The sequence below is a fragment of the Ziziphus jujuba genome, chromosome 11, assembly GCF_031755915.1.
Source record: "Ziziphus jujuba cultivar Dongzao chromosome 11, ASM3175591v1".
Taxonomy (NCBI): Eukaryota; Viridiplantae; Streptophyta; class Magnoliopsida; order Rosales; family Rhamnaceae; genus Ziziphus; species Ziziphus jujuba.
Genome location: NC_083389.1, coordinates 20,735,822 through 20,751,340, shown reverse-complemented (window position 1 = coordinate 20,751,340; position 15,519 = coordinate 20,735,822). Strand labels below are relative to the sequence as shown.

The following is a 15,519-nucleotide window of genomic DNA, read 5'->3' as shown; positions in this document are numbered from 1 at the left end:
ATCGTTCTTTACCAAATTTGAATTTTCAGCCTTTCATTAATTCTTTTTCTGACCAAACCTAATTCTTATATAATAATATATAGTTTTTATTTTGTTTTTCCTTGGTCTCTCAATATGTATGGCTGAATCTGCACCACGACTCAGGCTCCGTGCCCGACTCTATGATACTATGTGTCGCCACTTCATTGTCAGATTCCTTTTCAAAAACAGACGTCATTACATTTATATATGTACCGCCATACATACACTCGTCTTTGGCTATCTAGTCGGTTTCATTTTGGCGAAAATTTATATATATATAAATTTTCGCCAACGTAATTTCTTTTTCGCTGGCCATATGTTGGATTTTTCAACCACACTATTATTTATAACCTCCGGCAAACTATTTACCAAAAAGAACTCCGGCATAGTCTAAGAGACCAAACAGCAAACACCGTCCGGGTCTCTCTTCGCCCGCTAAGTCGCTTCAGTTTCTACCTGTAAGTCTCTCTCTTTTATATATCCAGTCATATATATGAGACTATGCGGCATTTGGTATGTTTTATTTCATTGATTTCTTTTATGGGATTGGGGTATGAGTTTGTGATCTTTTTATTTATTTATTTTTTGTTTGTTTGTTTGTTCTAGTGTTTGTGCTTCTCTGCTTATATATTGCTCAATTTTCCATTTTTTTTTTTATGGAAAAAGTGTTTTGATTTATCAATTAAAGTGTTTGTGAATGAGGAATTGCATAAGAGTTTTTTTCTTTTTCTTTTTTTTTTTTTTCTAAATTGGGTTTTGACCGGAGAGAAAATAAATAATATTGATTAAAAAAAATTAAGAAAAGCTTCTGGTTCTCTGCTTCTCTCGACTCTTATGTGCTGTTAAGGATTTCTTCCAGAGAAATAGAATACAGCAAGTAAATACAATAAGGTGTCATAGATAAAATAGGCAATTTTTAATTTATTTATTTATTTTTTTTTGGGGGGGGGAGAAAGTTAGTGATAGAAGTCGAGTAAAAGATAGAATCTAGGAACTCCACTTTAGTCTTACAGGTAAAAGTATAGGTAAAATAAACTAAAATTAAAATACAACACCTTAGCTCTATGCTTTGAATTTGGTTAATCTATTTCCATAAAATGAAAAAATAAAAAATAAAAAATTGCTTCATGTACTGTAAATTATATTTAAATTATTTATTTTGTTATTTTTGTAAATTGACCAAAAATATGGTGTTCTATATTCTCTATTTTGCTTATTTCCATATTAAAATAAAAATTCCAAATATATGTATATAAAAACCTGCTATAATAAAATGTTTTTGGTTGCATGTTTTTACTTAAAAATTGATTGCTATCCCACTCCCATCAAGGACACATAAGTAGAAGACAAAACACTCTAGCGGCAAAGTCACAAATTACTTTAATAAATGCCTAGTGTTCAAATTTAATTTTCCCTTTCTAAATAGTAAAACTAAAAACATTAAATTTTGAAGATAAAGATATTAAATGTTCATGTACATTTGTTCCGAAAAGGAGACCAATGCAAACATTTCACCTATTTTCGTAGGAAAAAAAAAAATAGTTTCACTGATAACCCAATGAATAGAATCCAATTTTTGGCCCGTGAACAATTAATGCCACCGAAATTTTAACATATATTTTAATAGTCATAAATATTTGTTCGTCGACTAGTGCCTTAGAATATAATTTCTTCCTGTCAATTATAAGTACATTTTGCATTTTTTGGTGAAATAACCTCCTTTTGGCATTAATGATTAATCATATAATCCGTTTCAATTATTTATGCTTAATAACTTTTCGTTCATCTCAAGCATTTTTTTTTTTTTTGGGTGAAAAATCTTAAATATCTTGTTAATGCTTCGTTAATGTAGTTACGGTTGAAGTATAGAAGCTGGAATTCTGGATGAACATATGAAACATTTTTTCTTGTTTGACCATGTACTTAAATTTTTTTTCCTAAAAGAAATAATTACTTTGCATGAATAATTTAATGTTTTTAAATCTCAAAAATGGTTTTTCAATGGAATTAGCATTTGTGGCATTGCTATATAGGCTGTCCAAGGCGACATTAATTTATTTTCAATTAAATTCTTTCTTGACAAGAAGCAAAACTAGAAAAAACAACATAAAAAGAAAGTTTTTTTATTATTTTTATTTTTTCTAATTAAAAAAAAAATTCTATACAATCTCATTTTTTATACGGTATTATTTAAATATATAAAAAGTATAAAATAATCTATCATATGTTTAATATCTAAAACATCCATGATTTATAAAGTTCTAAAGCCAAACCAAAATCACAAGTGACAACTCAAATTCCACAACGTAATACAAAATCTAATGGATTTAAAGTTACTAACAAACTCAAAATCCACAGTTCCAAATGTCTTTAAAATTGTTCAATCATGTCCTTAAATGTTTTTAGTTTTCTAAAACTATGTATTTTTCTTAAATGTTTGGTCAGTCGTAATTTTTTGAATAACTTTGAATATGTTTGATTATGTATTTTTTAATAGATTCAAATTTATTCAATCTATACATCCAAACATTTTTAAAAATATATATTTTAAATTGTTCGGGCGTAGATTTCTGTACAATTTTAAATATGTTTGATTGTATATTTGCTAACATCTTCAAAGTTTTCTAGATCCAATTAATTGAACCAAAGATGTAGTTGGTAAACAACTAAAAAAAATCAAAATCAAAATCAAAATAATTACAAAATAAAATTTATCATTGCTAAATGAAAAAAAAAAAAAACTGAATACAATTTATTGTTTTATGTTTTTGAGCTTCCATAATTTATATAATTGTTATGTTTGCAATCTTAATTTATAACAGAATATGAGTTAGATAGTTATAAAAATATATTGCATATATTTTGAGAGGAAAAATAATATTATATAAAGATGTTATTCAAATAGGTTTAATTAGTAATGCCCTTTACCATTTATTGTTTTATGTATGTGAGTTTCCATATTTTGTATAACTGTTATGTTTTAATCCTAATTTGCCGGAATATGAATTAGACGGAGAGAAATAGATATTTTATATACTTTAAGAGGAGGAATAAAATTGTATAAAGATATTATTCAAATAAGTTTAATTAATAAGTATCTTTATTAATAATTTTTAATAGTGGTAAGAATATAATTTATAATGGGACTATATAATTTGTTTGGTAATGTAACTAAAATTTCTCAAAATTAAATTCTTTATTTTGATCATGATTAGAATTTAAACCTTTTTAAAATTTTATCCTCATTGCAATGTCATTTTTTTATACAGTATATATTGAAATTTTAAGAATATAAATTTCTACATTTCCATGTAATTTATTATTTCTTTTAATGCCATTTTACACCAATACCCTCTAGACTTATATATATATATATATATATAAATATAAAATATCCTCTAAGACTTTCTTTAGAAAACTGATTTTTGATAATTAGTTTGTTGGAAATTAATTTTTATTCTATATATTTGATAAATAATGGAAAATATTTGCATATAATTTAATTAGTTTTGAATAATAAATTAAGAACAAATTTGTATTTAAAAAAATAATAATAAAATGGTCTCTAACTTTTCCATATATTTTTGCCCGTATATATCTATATAGATACACATATAGAAATTTAATTTCTAAAACCCATGCTTTTTATCTCCAAATAAACATTAAAACACTTAAATAAATTAAATTCATACTAACTTTATTATTTATGAAACCATATCTAACTTTTCAAACTTTAATTTATAAACCTTTTTTTTTTATATATGTTTCTTTTGTTTTTTTTTTTATTTATTGAAACGCTGAGCTAGATAGATATTTTTGTTTTTTGTTTTTTGTTTTTTTTTGTTATTTGTTCGGTCTTGTTTTCATTTTCATTTTATTTTATTCTTTTTTTTGGCAATAGAAACTAGTAATAAATTTTTTTGAGAGCAACTAGCAAGAACTAGATTTCGTATGTAATGATTATTAAATTTTCAAAAATAATTACAGAATAATTTTTTGATTACAGTGTTGGGAGATAGGGGAATTTGAACATGAAAATGAGGATATAAAAGTGTTTTCACAAAAAAAAAAAAAAAAAAAAGTGTTGTCATTTCAAATAAATAGTAATAAACGTGAGAACGCCGCGTGACTCAGAACTGTTCATGAACAGTGACAGGGTAGGTAGGAAATATTTTTCCTCGACACAAGTCCCAAATTGTTTTTGTTTTCGCTTTTTGTTTTTTTCGCTTTTTGGTTTTTGTCGCTCTATTTTATTTCTTTTTGCCTAGCTGTTTTTCAAAGTAGAAATCATGGATTTTTGAAGTTCAAAGTTTCGATGCCACTTCCGTTCTCAATGTAAGAGCCTTCAAAGAACTTTTTAAATAAAAATCATATTTTAATCAACAGTATCTTTCAAGATAAAATATAAAATAATAAAATAAAATTTTAAAAGGTCTATAATAGTACTTTTCATTTATTTATTTTTCATAAATATTTGGTGCTATATTTACATTTTTTATGTAAATTATTTTTTAAATATTTATATAAAAATATTAAATTTGATGGAAATTAAATAAATATGTATTTTCAGTATTTTTAGTTTATGATAATTAATCTCGATTATATATATTTTAAATATAATAAAAATGTTTATTTTTCATATGAAAAAAATAGTAATTTTGAACTTTTTGAAATGAATGGCTATTCTTTGAAACGAGAGAATAAATATTTTTAAAATTTAAAATATATTAAATATAGTAATTGTTAATTTTATGAAATAGCTATTTTTTTTTTATATTTATTCTGCATCAAACGTATCATTATTTAGATTGATGGAATAAGTGGGAAAAGAAAGGAAAATATTCAATTTTTTTGTTTGGATTGTTAAAATTAGTGGAATGGAAAAGATGGAGAAGGAAATGAAAGAAAACGAGATGATTAGATATGTATATTTTAATGAGTCTAGCTTTGAAATAAAAATAAATGAAAAGGATTTAATCAAACTTTTGAATATTTCAAAATTATCCTTGTTAATTAAAAGTTAATTAATTGAGATATTTTCTATGTAAAGTATTTTTATAAAAGACATAAATTGCATTGGTTATTTTTTTCCTGTTGCTTTCATTTTTATTGAACAACAATTATTATAAATAGTTTATTTTTTCTTTTCTTTTTCTTTTTATTTACTGATTAATAAATATTTTATTTTCTTTTCCTTTCCTCCCTTTAATCCAAATGTAAAAGAATTCCTTAAGGATGATATACAAAATTAATTATTCAATGCCTTTATGGTACTTATAACGGATAATAATGATAAGTACCTCTATAATATCAATGTATAAGCTTTGCTTTGGTTAGTAGTGAAATTCGTTAATTTTTTTATTTTTACAGTTCAAAGTAAACTTTATACAGTTCAACTATTAATTTATAAAAAAACTTTTGACATTTTTATCTTCTTCGATAGGCTTAGGTTTGAAAATTTTATGCAACACCTTATGGTCACTGTCGGCAGGAGCATTACTGGCGGCTGTAGTGCAGTGAGGGTCAGTCACATACACCATCGCCACAGCAGCCACCTATATCAAAGGTGCATGCTAGACCTTTTTTTATTACATTATATTATATTTTTTGAAGAATTCTTCAACCTTCTTTAGATTCAATCTCCTCCATCCTTACCACCAGCCACTGGCTGTGGAAATAATTTCGTGGCTTGCTAAGGCTCTGTCATGCAAGCCGTCAATGATTCTTTCAGCATTGTGACTTGTTAGGTGTTTTATCGACATCAATATATAGAAAATATTGGAAAAAAAAAAGAAAAAAAAAAGAAAAAAAAAAGGGGGCCTAGTGGCTATCGTTGTTTTGTGTTGATGAGAAGGATGCTGACCGCTTGCCGAATGTTTCCCATAGACACAGTAGGCTGCCAGCGGCTGTGGTTATTGGTTTGTGAAGAAGAGTATAAAACCCATAGAATTAAGTATTTCAGGATTGGGAAGCAAAAACATAAAAAGTGTCTAAGCACTTTATGGTAAATATATAATGAAAGGATATAAAGTTAATTTAGAAATACAACTTTTTTTTTTTTTTTTTAACCCCCAGAGCAAAGCCAAAATTTGATTTCTCCCTCTAATATGGAAAGTGGGGAAAAAAATTCGGGCAGGAATTTAAAACTTATTTTGTGTTAAAAAAAAAAAAGGGAAATAGTTGTCTTGTCATTCAAAGAAATAATGGGAGGATACAAAATCTTTTAGTTCAATTTGATTTAACATGTTATTTTAAATTTAAAACAATTTATATAAAATTAAAAAATATTTTTAGTATATAAATATTAGTATATAGAAAAATAAAAAAAAAATTGAAATAAAAAAAGTAAATATTTACAAAACTATCATCCTGATTATGAGAGTTTAAAATAGATTTAGCAACGTGTCATATTTAATTGTGTTCGTGTAAAATTTAGTTGATCCAAACACGATCCGTTAAATTTGAGTATAAAAGTAAATAAATTCAAATTCATTTGATAAATTATTATTTAATTCGTCACTTGATCCGTTAATCCATTAACAATAAATACAAATTTAAAAATTTAAATTTTTCTTAACTTTAAATAGTAAAATAATATTTTTAAAAAAAATTTACAATTTTTTTATTTTTAAAATTAAACTAAAAAAGAATAAATTAATTCATATTTAATAATAAATTAAAGAATTTTAATTTATAAAATTTATGTGATTATAAAAATTTATTTGTCATGTCACTTAAGTGCTTGCACTGTACACTTCATAGAGTTAAAATGAATAAATATGATTATTCTTACATAGAGTTAAAATGTAATGTAATTTTTTTATGCATTGTTATCATTGATATGCTATTTAATTATTAGTTTTTTTTATAATTATTTATAGAATTAGAATGAATGTTTATAGCTAATAAAATTGTTGTATAAAATTTGTTCAATTTTAAACATTGAAAATCAAATTGAATTGTGTAAAAATTAGATCCTATCTGATTTGATACAAGTAATAATCCAAACCGACTAAAATTTAATAGATTGGATTTTTTTTTTTTTTTTGGTGACTAAAATTGGATAGATTAGATTTTTTTCTTACTTTTCAATTGATTGAACAATCCGAAAAGCTAACCTATATTGGATTTGTTTGAACATTGGCTACCCAAGTACGTCTCTAATTATTATATAATTTTTGAGTAGGAATTCCCTCAATTTGTTGATATATTTAAATAGAATGATGTTATTCGCTACAATGTCTTTTTTTTCTTTTTTTATTTCTATGGGTGATAAATTCGTTGTTGAAAATAATGATAAGTGAAGGATTATCAGTAGAAAAGCCACCAAAAAAGTTGATTGGTTGATAAATAAAAATCTGGCGGCGAAATTGAGCGCCAAAAGGAAAAACTTACTGCAAAAGTAAGTGCGATGTTACATTCTAGCGACAAAATAAAAATTAAAATAAAATGTCACATACCAGCCACGTCAAAAAGGAGAATACGACAAAAATAGAAAAAAATGATAATAAAAAAAAGGAAAGGATGAAAAAAAGATAAATAAATTTTAAATTAGGCCAAAATATTATTAATTTCATGCAAAACTATTAAATAGTTACAAATATATAATTCCTCAAACTATATAAATATAAATAAGAGATAAATGAGGCTGATTCAATTGATAAACCATTTTTTTTTACAACTGATAAATTATGAGCTTAAAACATTGATATAAAATGGTAAAATATTGTAAACATAAACCTTTCTCCGAAGATGTATTCTTTTGTAAACTCAAATGTCTAAAATAAAAAATTAAAAAAATCTATTATAAAATATTTTGTAATTATTAAAATGGTTTCAATAGTTTTTATGATATAAAAAAGAAAATCCAATTTGTCTTTTTGATATTTATTATGTTAAAATGGTTAAAAAAAGTTCCAATTTGTCTTTGTTATATTTATTAAGTTGCAGAAAATTTTCTAATTATTAAAATGATTTCAATAGTTTTAATGACAAAAAAATCCAATTTGTCCTTCTTATATTTATTATGTTAAAATGATTTCAATAGTTTTTATGACCAAAAAAAAAAAAAAAAATCCAATTTGTCTTTATTATTTTTATTATGTTGTAGAATTTAAGATATTTTCATTAAATCGATAAATAATATGATATGGTTAACCAAAAATAATAAACTGTCATAATTATCATTTGTTCATTATCTTAGTTATAAATGTATCATGTATTTGATGGTTGTGAATGTTATCCCCATAATTTTTTTTTTTTTTATATAAATCCACACTACCTTGAAACTGTATTGCATATATGTATATGTATATGTAAAATTTTGCTTTAAAATTAACGAATTGAAAAATTTTAATATATGTATTCTTTTTATAGATGACAATTATTTTATTTTAAAATAGCAAGACTATGATTTTAAATCCGGAAATTTCAACGCAAGAAAATAGGTGAGACCGAATCATCAAATGCAGACAACCAGAAAAAAAGATAAATAAATTTTTACTTTTTATTTTTTTATTTTGACAGTATGGATTCAAACTTAAAATCATTATTCAATGACTTTTTATCTGGGCTTTCCCCATGGGGATAATGATACATAAGTTTAATTTACAATCGAAAATAATAAAACGTGCATATGGTGGTGATTCTTTTTCAAATAAGAAAAATGTAAAACTTATTGCACACAATATTTTGAAATTTTAGGTTGTACTTGAAAATTAATTTTTAAAATGACTAATAAAATAAATGTTTTGCTTATTATGTATGAAGCTGCAAATATTTGTTTTTAAAAATTAAATCTTTAAAACTTAACTAGACTATTAAACTGGACAGAGTAACTTCTTTGATAAAGCATAGGCAGATAACCATAACATTTCTATGGGAGAGACTTTTTCACTTCTGGCTTAAAACCTATTCAATTCATTCAGACTACATTCCCAAAAAAGACAAATTGTAAACCATATGAAAATAATAATAATGATAATAATGATTATTCTTTGGAATGAAGTCCTGATGGAAAGTATTTCCAAGACAAATGCTATTTGACAAAAATTTTCTATAAATGATCTAAAGAATAAATGATTGTCTTCAATTTTCCATTACTGTTTTGGTATAAAGAATAAATGATTTTCTTCAATTTTCCATTACTGTTTTGGTTATGAGAATGAGACTTTTAAGACCTGTCATTCTATTATGCAGCATTAGATAAATCCGGCTAACACCCTCCATATAAACATCTATCACTGAAGTTTGTAAGTTTGCAAATAATTGGCAGAGAAAAAGGAGCTAAAAAATGGATGGAGAAATTAATGAAAAGCTTCTTGGAGGAGAGACCCAGGCAAAAGAAAGTGTTGATGAAGAGGTTACACTAAAGGAAAAACTATGGAGTGAGAGCAAGAAGATGTGGGTGGTTGCTGGTCCTGCAATTTTCACCAGATTCTCCACCTTTGGGATAAATGTCATCAGCCAAGCTTTCGTTGGGCACATTGGTTCTACTGAATTAGCTGGATATGCTCTTGTAATGACCGTAATTGTGAGGTTTGCGAATGGTATCCTGGTATGTTTCCTTGCACTTATATGGTACTATTTGCCTATAGCCTTCTTCATCGAGTGTTATTTATTTTCCCTTCTTGTTCTTGTTGAAATCTATGATCAAGGTCGCCCTTAATGCATTCAATGGCGGAGCCAAGGGGGCAAAATTTTCTTTTTCTTTTTATCTATATATATTATACTTATTGAAAAAGTATTACAACATGATATTTAATATTTCATGTCAAACAACATATATTGTTTCTATATAAATACCAACTTAATTTTTTTTAACAGAATATTTTATCATAAAATTAAGAATTATTATGCTTTCATTTAGGTAATCATACAAGTTTTAGAGTATAAGAACTTGAGTGATTTTTTTTTTCCTTTTCCAAAATGATGATTATAAAATATATGTGAACTTTTTTAATATTGTGAAACTAAATCCATACCAATAAGATTAATGACGAATAGTGAATATATATCGCTATATTGAACTCAGAATATCTCACTATTGAATATGTGATCACTGTCATTGACATAGTGGAATCAAAATTCATTTGAAATTTTCTTTTAATAATGAAACAATTCAAACTTTTTCAATGATCCTTAAGAGCACATCACCACAATATACTTATTTCATTGCACATAAAAAAAATACTTTTAAATCATACCTTATTTATTTTGGAAATGGATATCCCTTTCACTTTTTTTTTTTTTCTCATTTTATAGATTGGTACAAAGAAAGAAAAAATTGTAATAAAAAATATACATTTCTTTAAGCTAAAAAATATTGTTCTTCAATTTGAGTTTATTCTCAAGGTGCTTGTATAAATGAAAAAAAAAAGAAAAAAAAAAGAAGAAATAATAGGGATGGAAGTGTTAGGAGAGAAATTGGGTAAGAGAGAATGGGAAAGTGAGAGAGTAAAAGGAAAAAAAAAAAAAAAAAAAAAAAAAAAAAAAAAAAAGGAGAACTGGAAGTCTTCCACGTAATTGGGGAAAATTAAGGTGAGAGACAGAGAAAGAAAGAAAAAAAATATTAAAAAACTTATAAAATAGTAAATCTAAAAAAGTATTTAAGAAAATTTACTACATTTATGTGGGGACAAAAACATGAGATTTCAATTGATACACTATATCTTCATATCATGTGAGGTAATTTTCCAAATCAATGTGGGGGCTGCTGCCCCCACTGCCCCAACGTTGTCTTCGCCAATGATATGCATTTCTGGGGTACTACTTCATATTTGAAGGTGTTGGATACGATGGAGATTGATCTAAGTAGAAAATGAAACGCTAAGATACGGATGCTCGCAGGAATACAGACCTAAAAAAGTGATATTATTGTTTTCTAGTCAAATGATAGAAAAATGGATAGGTCTTGGTCCTGTTTATGAATTTGCAATCCACTGGATTTAATTGAAACTATTGATCATGTACTCTTTATTTATACAGCTGTTGATTATATTTATATCATTTGATCAGTACTCTTTTATACAAGATCATGTTTGAGTTATGTCACATATTGTTTTCAAGTTCTATCATTGACCAACGAACTAATTTTAAACTCCCCAAAACAGATGCATTTATTTTGAAAATTTTCCAATAACTATATTGGTTTTGTTCCTTTTTTTTTTTTTTTTTTTTTTTTTTTTTTTTTTTTTCAAATTTAAGTTTTTCTTAATAATTTCGAGGTACAAAATATTCAGGATTTTCAGCTTGCAAGAAGATAAATGGAAGGACTTTTAGTTAGTAATCCTTTGGTTGTAGGGGCCACAACTTTGATGAAACATAAAAGCTATCGTACTGGCCTAGTGCTAAATATTATGCACCCATTTTGCTTAATTATACTTTATCATGTTACTCAAATTCACAACTACAACTAGATACGAAGAAACTATAGAAGTTAATGTTTTAGAAGCCAACAAAGCCTATATTTGTACTTTGACAATCAGCGTTGATTAGACAATAGGCCTGTTATGACCTATGTAATGTTGCACAAATCATGAAGTACATTCTGTATTCTATAAAACAGTCAATGAAATCATGATTGCTTTGGTTGACTTAATGTAAATAACTTCTAATGCATACTAGTCCTGAGTACTCCTAAATATTTAGATTGTTTAACAAATTTTTTAATGTGCAGTTGGGCATGTCTAGTGCTCTAGAAACACTTTGTGGTCAAGCATATGGTGCCAGACAATACCAAATGCTTGGGATATATCTTCAAAGATCATGGATAGTTTTGTTTTTCAGCTCAATCATCCTTCTTCCTTTGTTTATCTTCACGGCCCCAATTTTGAAACTTCTAGGCCAAGAAGATACAATCTCAGATATGGCAGGATATATTGGTCTCTGGTTCATACCTGTCATATTTGCCTTCAGTGTGTCCTTTACCTGCCAAATGTTTCTACAAGCACAGAGCAAGAACATGATCATTGCATACTTGGCAGCATTTTCGCTTGTGCTCCATTTGATTCTTTCATGGCTTTTGACTGTTAAATACAAGTTTGGGGTTCCTGGTGCAATGGCATCCACGATGTTAGCATATTGGATTCCCAACATGGGTCAGCTTTTGTTCGTTATATGTGGTGGTTGCCGTGAAACATGGAATGGTTTCTCGACCTTAGCTTTTAAGGATCTCTGGCATGTTATCCAACTTTCTCTGTCATCTGGTGCAATGCTGTGGTAATGACCTTTTTTTCTCATTTTTTAGTTCTTACGTATGCATATTGGTTGTTGTTATAATCATTGCCAAAAAACAGTCAGAGGGCTACTGTCAAAATAATGAGTAGCACACAATTGATTTAAACATTGCCTTACGTATAAAATAAAAAATTCTGTTCTCTACAAAGAAATATCAATACATACGCTAGCTTTGAAGTGATTGCATAGCTATTTATAATATGAAATTATATTAAGATTGCTATACTTCCATGATGACTGGCTAAAAATTAAATTAGGAAGCTTTTGAAGAAAGTGGTTTTAGTGCATTTCCATGTAGAATGCATATGCTGTTTCTGTTTACACATAGAAACTTACACAACACTGGCAACATAGAGAACAGAAACTATATTTTTGTCTTTTCATAGAAAATATAAATAAAATAATAAACTTGTGCCATGGTAGATATTTCTAGGCCTAACACAGAAAATATGATGGTTTACAATAACGGATCTTGAGTTTTTGAGTTATTTTTATGTTTTCCTTTTGACAGTCTTGAGCTGTGGTACAACACAATTTTGATTCTTTTAACAGGGAACCTCAAAAATGCCGAGGTTTCAATTGATGCTTTATCTATCTGGTAATATTTCTGTGAATCTCCTTTCCCTTTCTCTCTTCATGTAATTATTTTTTATTTTTTATTTATTTATTTCTTTTTCCTTTTTATTACTCTGATATGTTCAACTACATAATTTTTTTTTGTTTTCTTGTTTTACAAACGGTTCTTGCAGCCTCAACATAAATGGCTGGGAGATGATGATATCCCTTGGTTTTTTGGCTGCAGCAAGGTAATCTTCTTTAATGAATTAAACCTATTCAATCTACTACTGCTTATTCATTCTAGAATAATATAACAAACAAGAATAGACTCAAAACACTTGTTCTGTTTTAGAAAGAAACTCTCAAACAATTAGCTTATATTCCAATACACCTCCTCATGCGTAAACCCATTAACAGGAGGAAAAAAATTGGACCTTACACATGCCAAACAATGCAAACAACTATTCAAAACCAGATCCAAGCTCATATGAAGTGGGCCCAACCATGTATATTAGGCTTATGTAGTTCTCTCTGAAGTCTTGCCCTCTCTGAAAGACCAACTGAACTGACTGATATTCAACGCTTATCAACCACATTCTAACATCGTTGCATTTATAACTTCTCGAAGACTTGTAATTAAATATGACATTTTCACCACGTTCTAGCAGTATTTAACTGGCTGTTATATTTAACTGATCAACGACATTCCAGCATCTTTACTGCAAATCTAAAAAATGCTGGGAATTTTTTTATTTCTTTGATAACTTTATATGTTAGTTGAATTCCTTTTTGCTTCAAGTTTTTAACCAGTTGACTGAACAGCAGAAATCCCATTGTAACTTTTGGTACATCCTTACATTCTTCTTGTAGCAATCTGTGTGTTTTCATTGTTCTTAATTCTTTAATACATGGCAGCGTTCGGGTTTCAAATGAGCTTGGAAGAGGTAGCTCCAAAGCAGCGAAGTTCTCAATTAAGCTGACAGTGTTGACTTCATTATCCATCGGCTTTGTGCTTTTCCTAGTTTTTCTCTTCTTGAGAGGAAGTCTTGCTTACATATTCACCGAAAATGAGGCGGTAGCTAAAGCAGTTGCCGATTTATCATCTTTATTGGCACTGTCTTTACTATTGAACAGTGTTCAGCCGGTGCTCTCGGGTATTTTTCCTTCCCTTTTTCACTATCAATGGATGGTTATCTTTAACCTCAATTTTTAATCTCATGATAATAAAAAAAGTGGTCGGTCAAGCACATTGAAGCCATAAAATTTCCTAAATTAAATCTCAACCATTCATCACATGCCAATTTCATTGACAGGGGTTGCTGTTGGAGCTGGATGGCAGAGCACTGTAGCATATGTGAACCTAGCTTGCTATTACCTTGTAGGAATCCCTGTTGGGCTTGTGCTTGGTTATCTTTTGAATATGCAAGTAAAAGTAAGCTATATTCTCTCTATTCTTCTGAATTACTTCCTTGCATTTTTTTGATAAATCTTGTAAGTTTCAAGTAATATTATGAATTTTAGTATAGTTGGTAATTCTCTGATTCGAAAGTCTTGGATGAATTTTTATTTGGGATAATGCCTATCTTATTCAGGATATGCGTTTTATGCGAATATCTTGAGAGGATATACGTTGTTTTGGACAAAACTCTGTCCATTATTTTCGCACCAAAGAAAAATTTTTAGTATGGTCATTGGTATAATCAACCTGAATAGATTTAGTTAGTCTGCTAATGCACTTTTCTATTCAACAAACTTGATGAACTAGGAAAAACATTAATTATTTATGCTGGAGAATTGGAGTAGCTTAATTTCTTCCTCATTTTTGAATTATCTTTTTGAATATAATTACTTCTTAATTTACCTGTATTTATGTGGTTTCATTTTCATGCTCAAACTTATACGACATTCGATGTTTATATGTATATAATGCTTATACTTTTACAAAATAATTAACTGCAATTTACTTCATTCTATGATCTTTTGATTTTCCTTATGTTCTTTTGTTAAATACATTCATTTGTGATTATAATCTCTGATGTAGGGTGTATGGATTGGAATGCTATTCGGAACATTTGTTCAAACTGTTGTACTCCTCATTATCACCTGGAAAACTGATTGGGATAAACAGGTTGAATTTATATAGATTCAGTTTGGTCGTTTGCTTTTTCTACACAATTATCTCAATGTTTATCTTAATTTTTTGAATCACATAAATAGTTATAAAAATTGAAATGAATCTTTTGCAGGTAACACTGGCACGTAGTCGTGTTAACAAATGGATTATAGCAGACAATGACGGATCAAACCCCAGGACTTCAGATATATGTGAATCCTAAGTATAATATATATATATATAATGAAATTCTATGGTGCGGACGGATCGCTTCGTATTATGATATAGATAGTTTCAAAGACGAGGATTTTTTCAAAAAACATCATCAATAGTCACTACTAAAAAATTGCTTCTCAATAACCATTGATTTTGGTTGAAGAAAGTCATATATTGGTTATTAAAAATTTTTAGCAACCAGAAAAACATGATCATTGCGTGATCGTCTACACGTTGTAACAACAAATGTTTGGTCGTTAAAACTGAACAATTTTAACAACCAGATTTTGTTATTTTGATGATCAAATTTTAATCTCTGAATATCTCTAAAAAAGTAATATTTTGACCAAATTTGATAACATAAAACTATATAA

General features: G+C 27.3%; 1 protein-coding gene across 6 annotated transcripts; it reads left to right on the top strand.

Moving 5' to 3' along the window:
* Nucleotides 1–247: 247 nt before the first annotated feature.
* Nucleotides 248–15,460, top strand: LOC107433005 (protein DETOXIFICATION 21-like). 6 transcript variants are annotated; one of them, XM_048465025.2, is made up of 10 exons: nucleotides 248–479; nucleotides 5,513–5,587; nucleotides 9,296–9,577; nucleotides 11,699–12,240; nucleotides 12,770–12,856; nucleotides 13,008–13,064; nucleotides 13,732–13,970; nucleotides 14,130–14,248; nucleotides 14,858–14,944; nucleotides 15,063–15,460. In XM_048465025.2, the coding sequence occupies exons 3-10, from the start codon at nucleotides 9,314–9,316 to the stop codon at nucleotides 15,150–15,152; spliced, it is 1,485 nt and encodes a 494-aa protein (XP_048320982.2). In that variant the 5' UTR covers nucleotides 248–479; nucleotides 5,513–5,587; nucleotides 9,296–9,313; the 3' UTR covers nucleotides 15,153–15,460. The 6 variants fall into 6 exon arrangements, with proteins under 6 accessions (XP_048320982.2, XP_048320983.2, XP_024922291.3 ...); XM_048465026.2 differs by having other exon boundaries at nucleotides 9,220–9,577; XM_025066523.3 differs by having other exon boundaries at nucleotides 5,465–5,587.
* The last annotated feature ends 59 nt before the right edge of the window (nucleotides 15,461–15,519 follow it).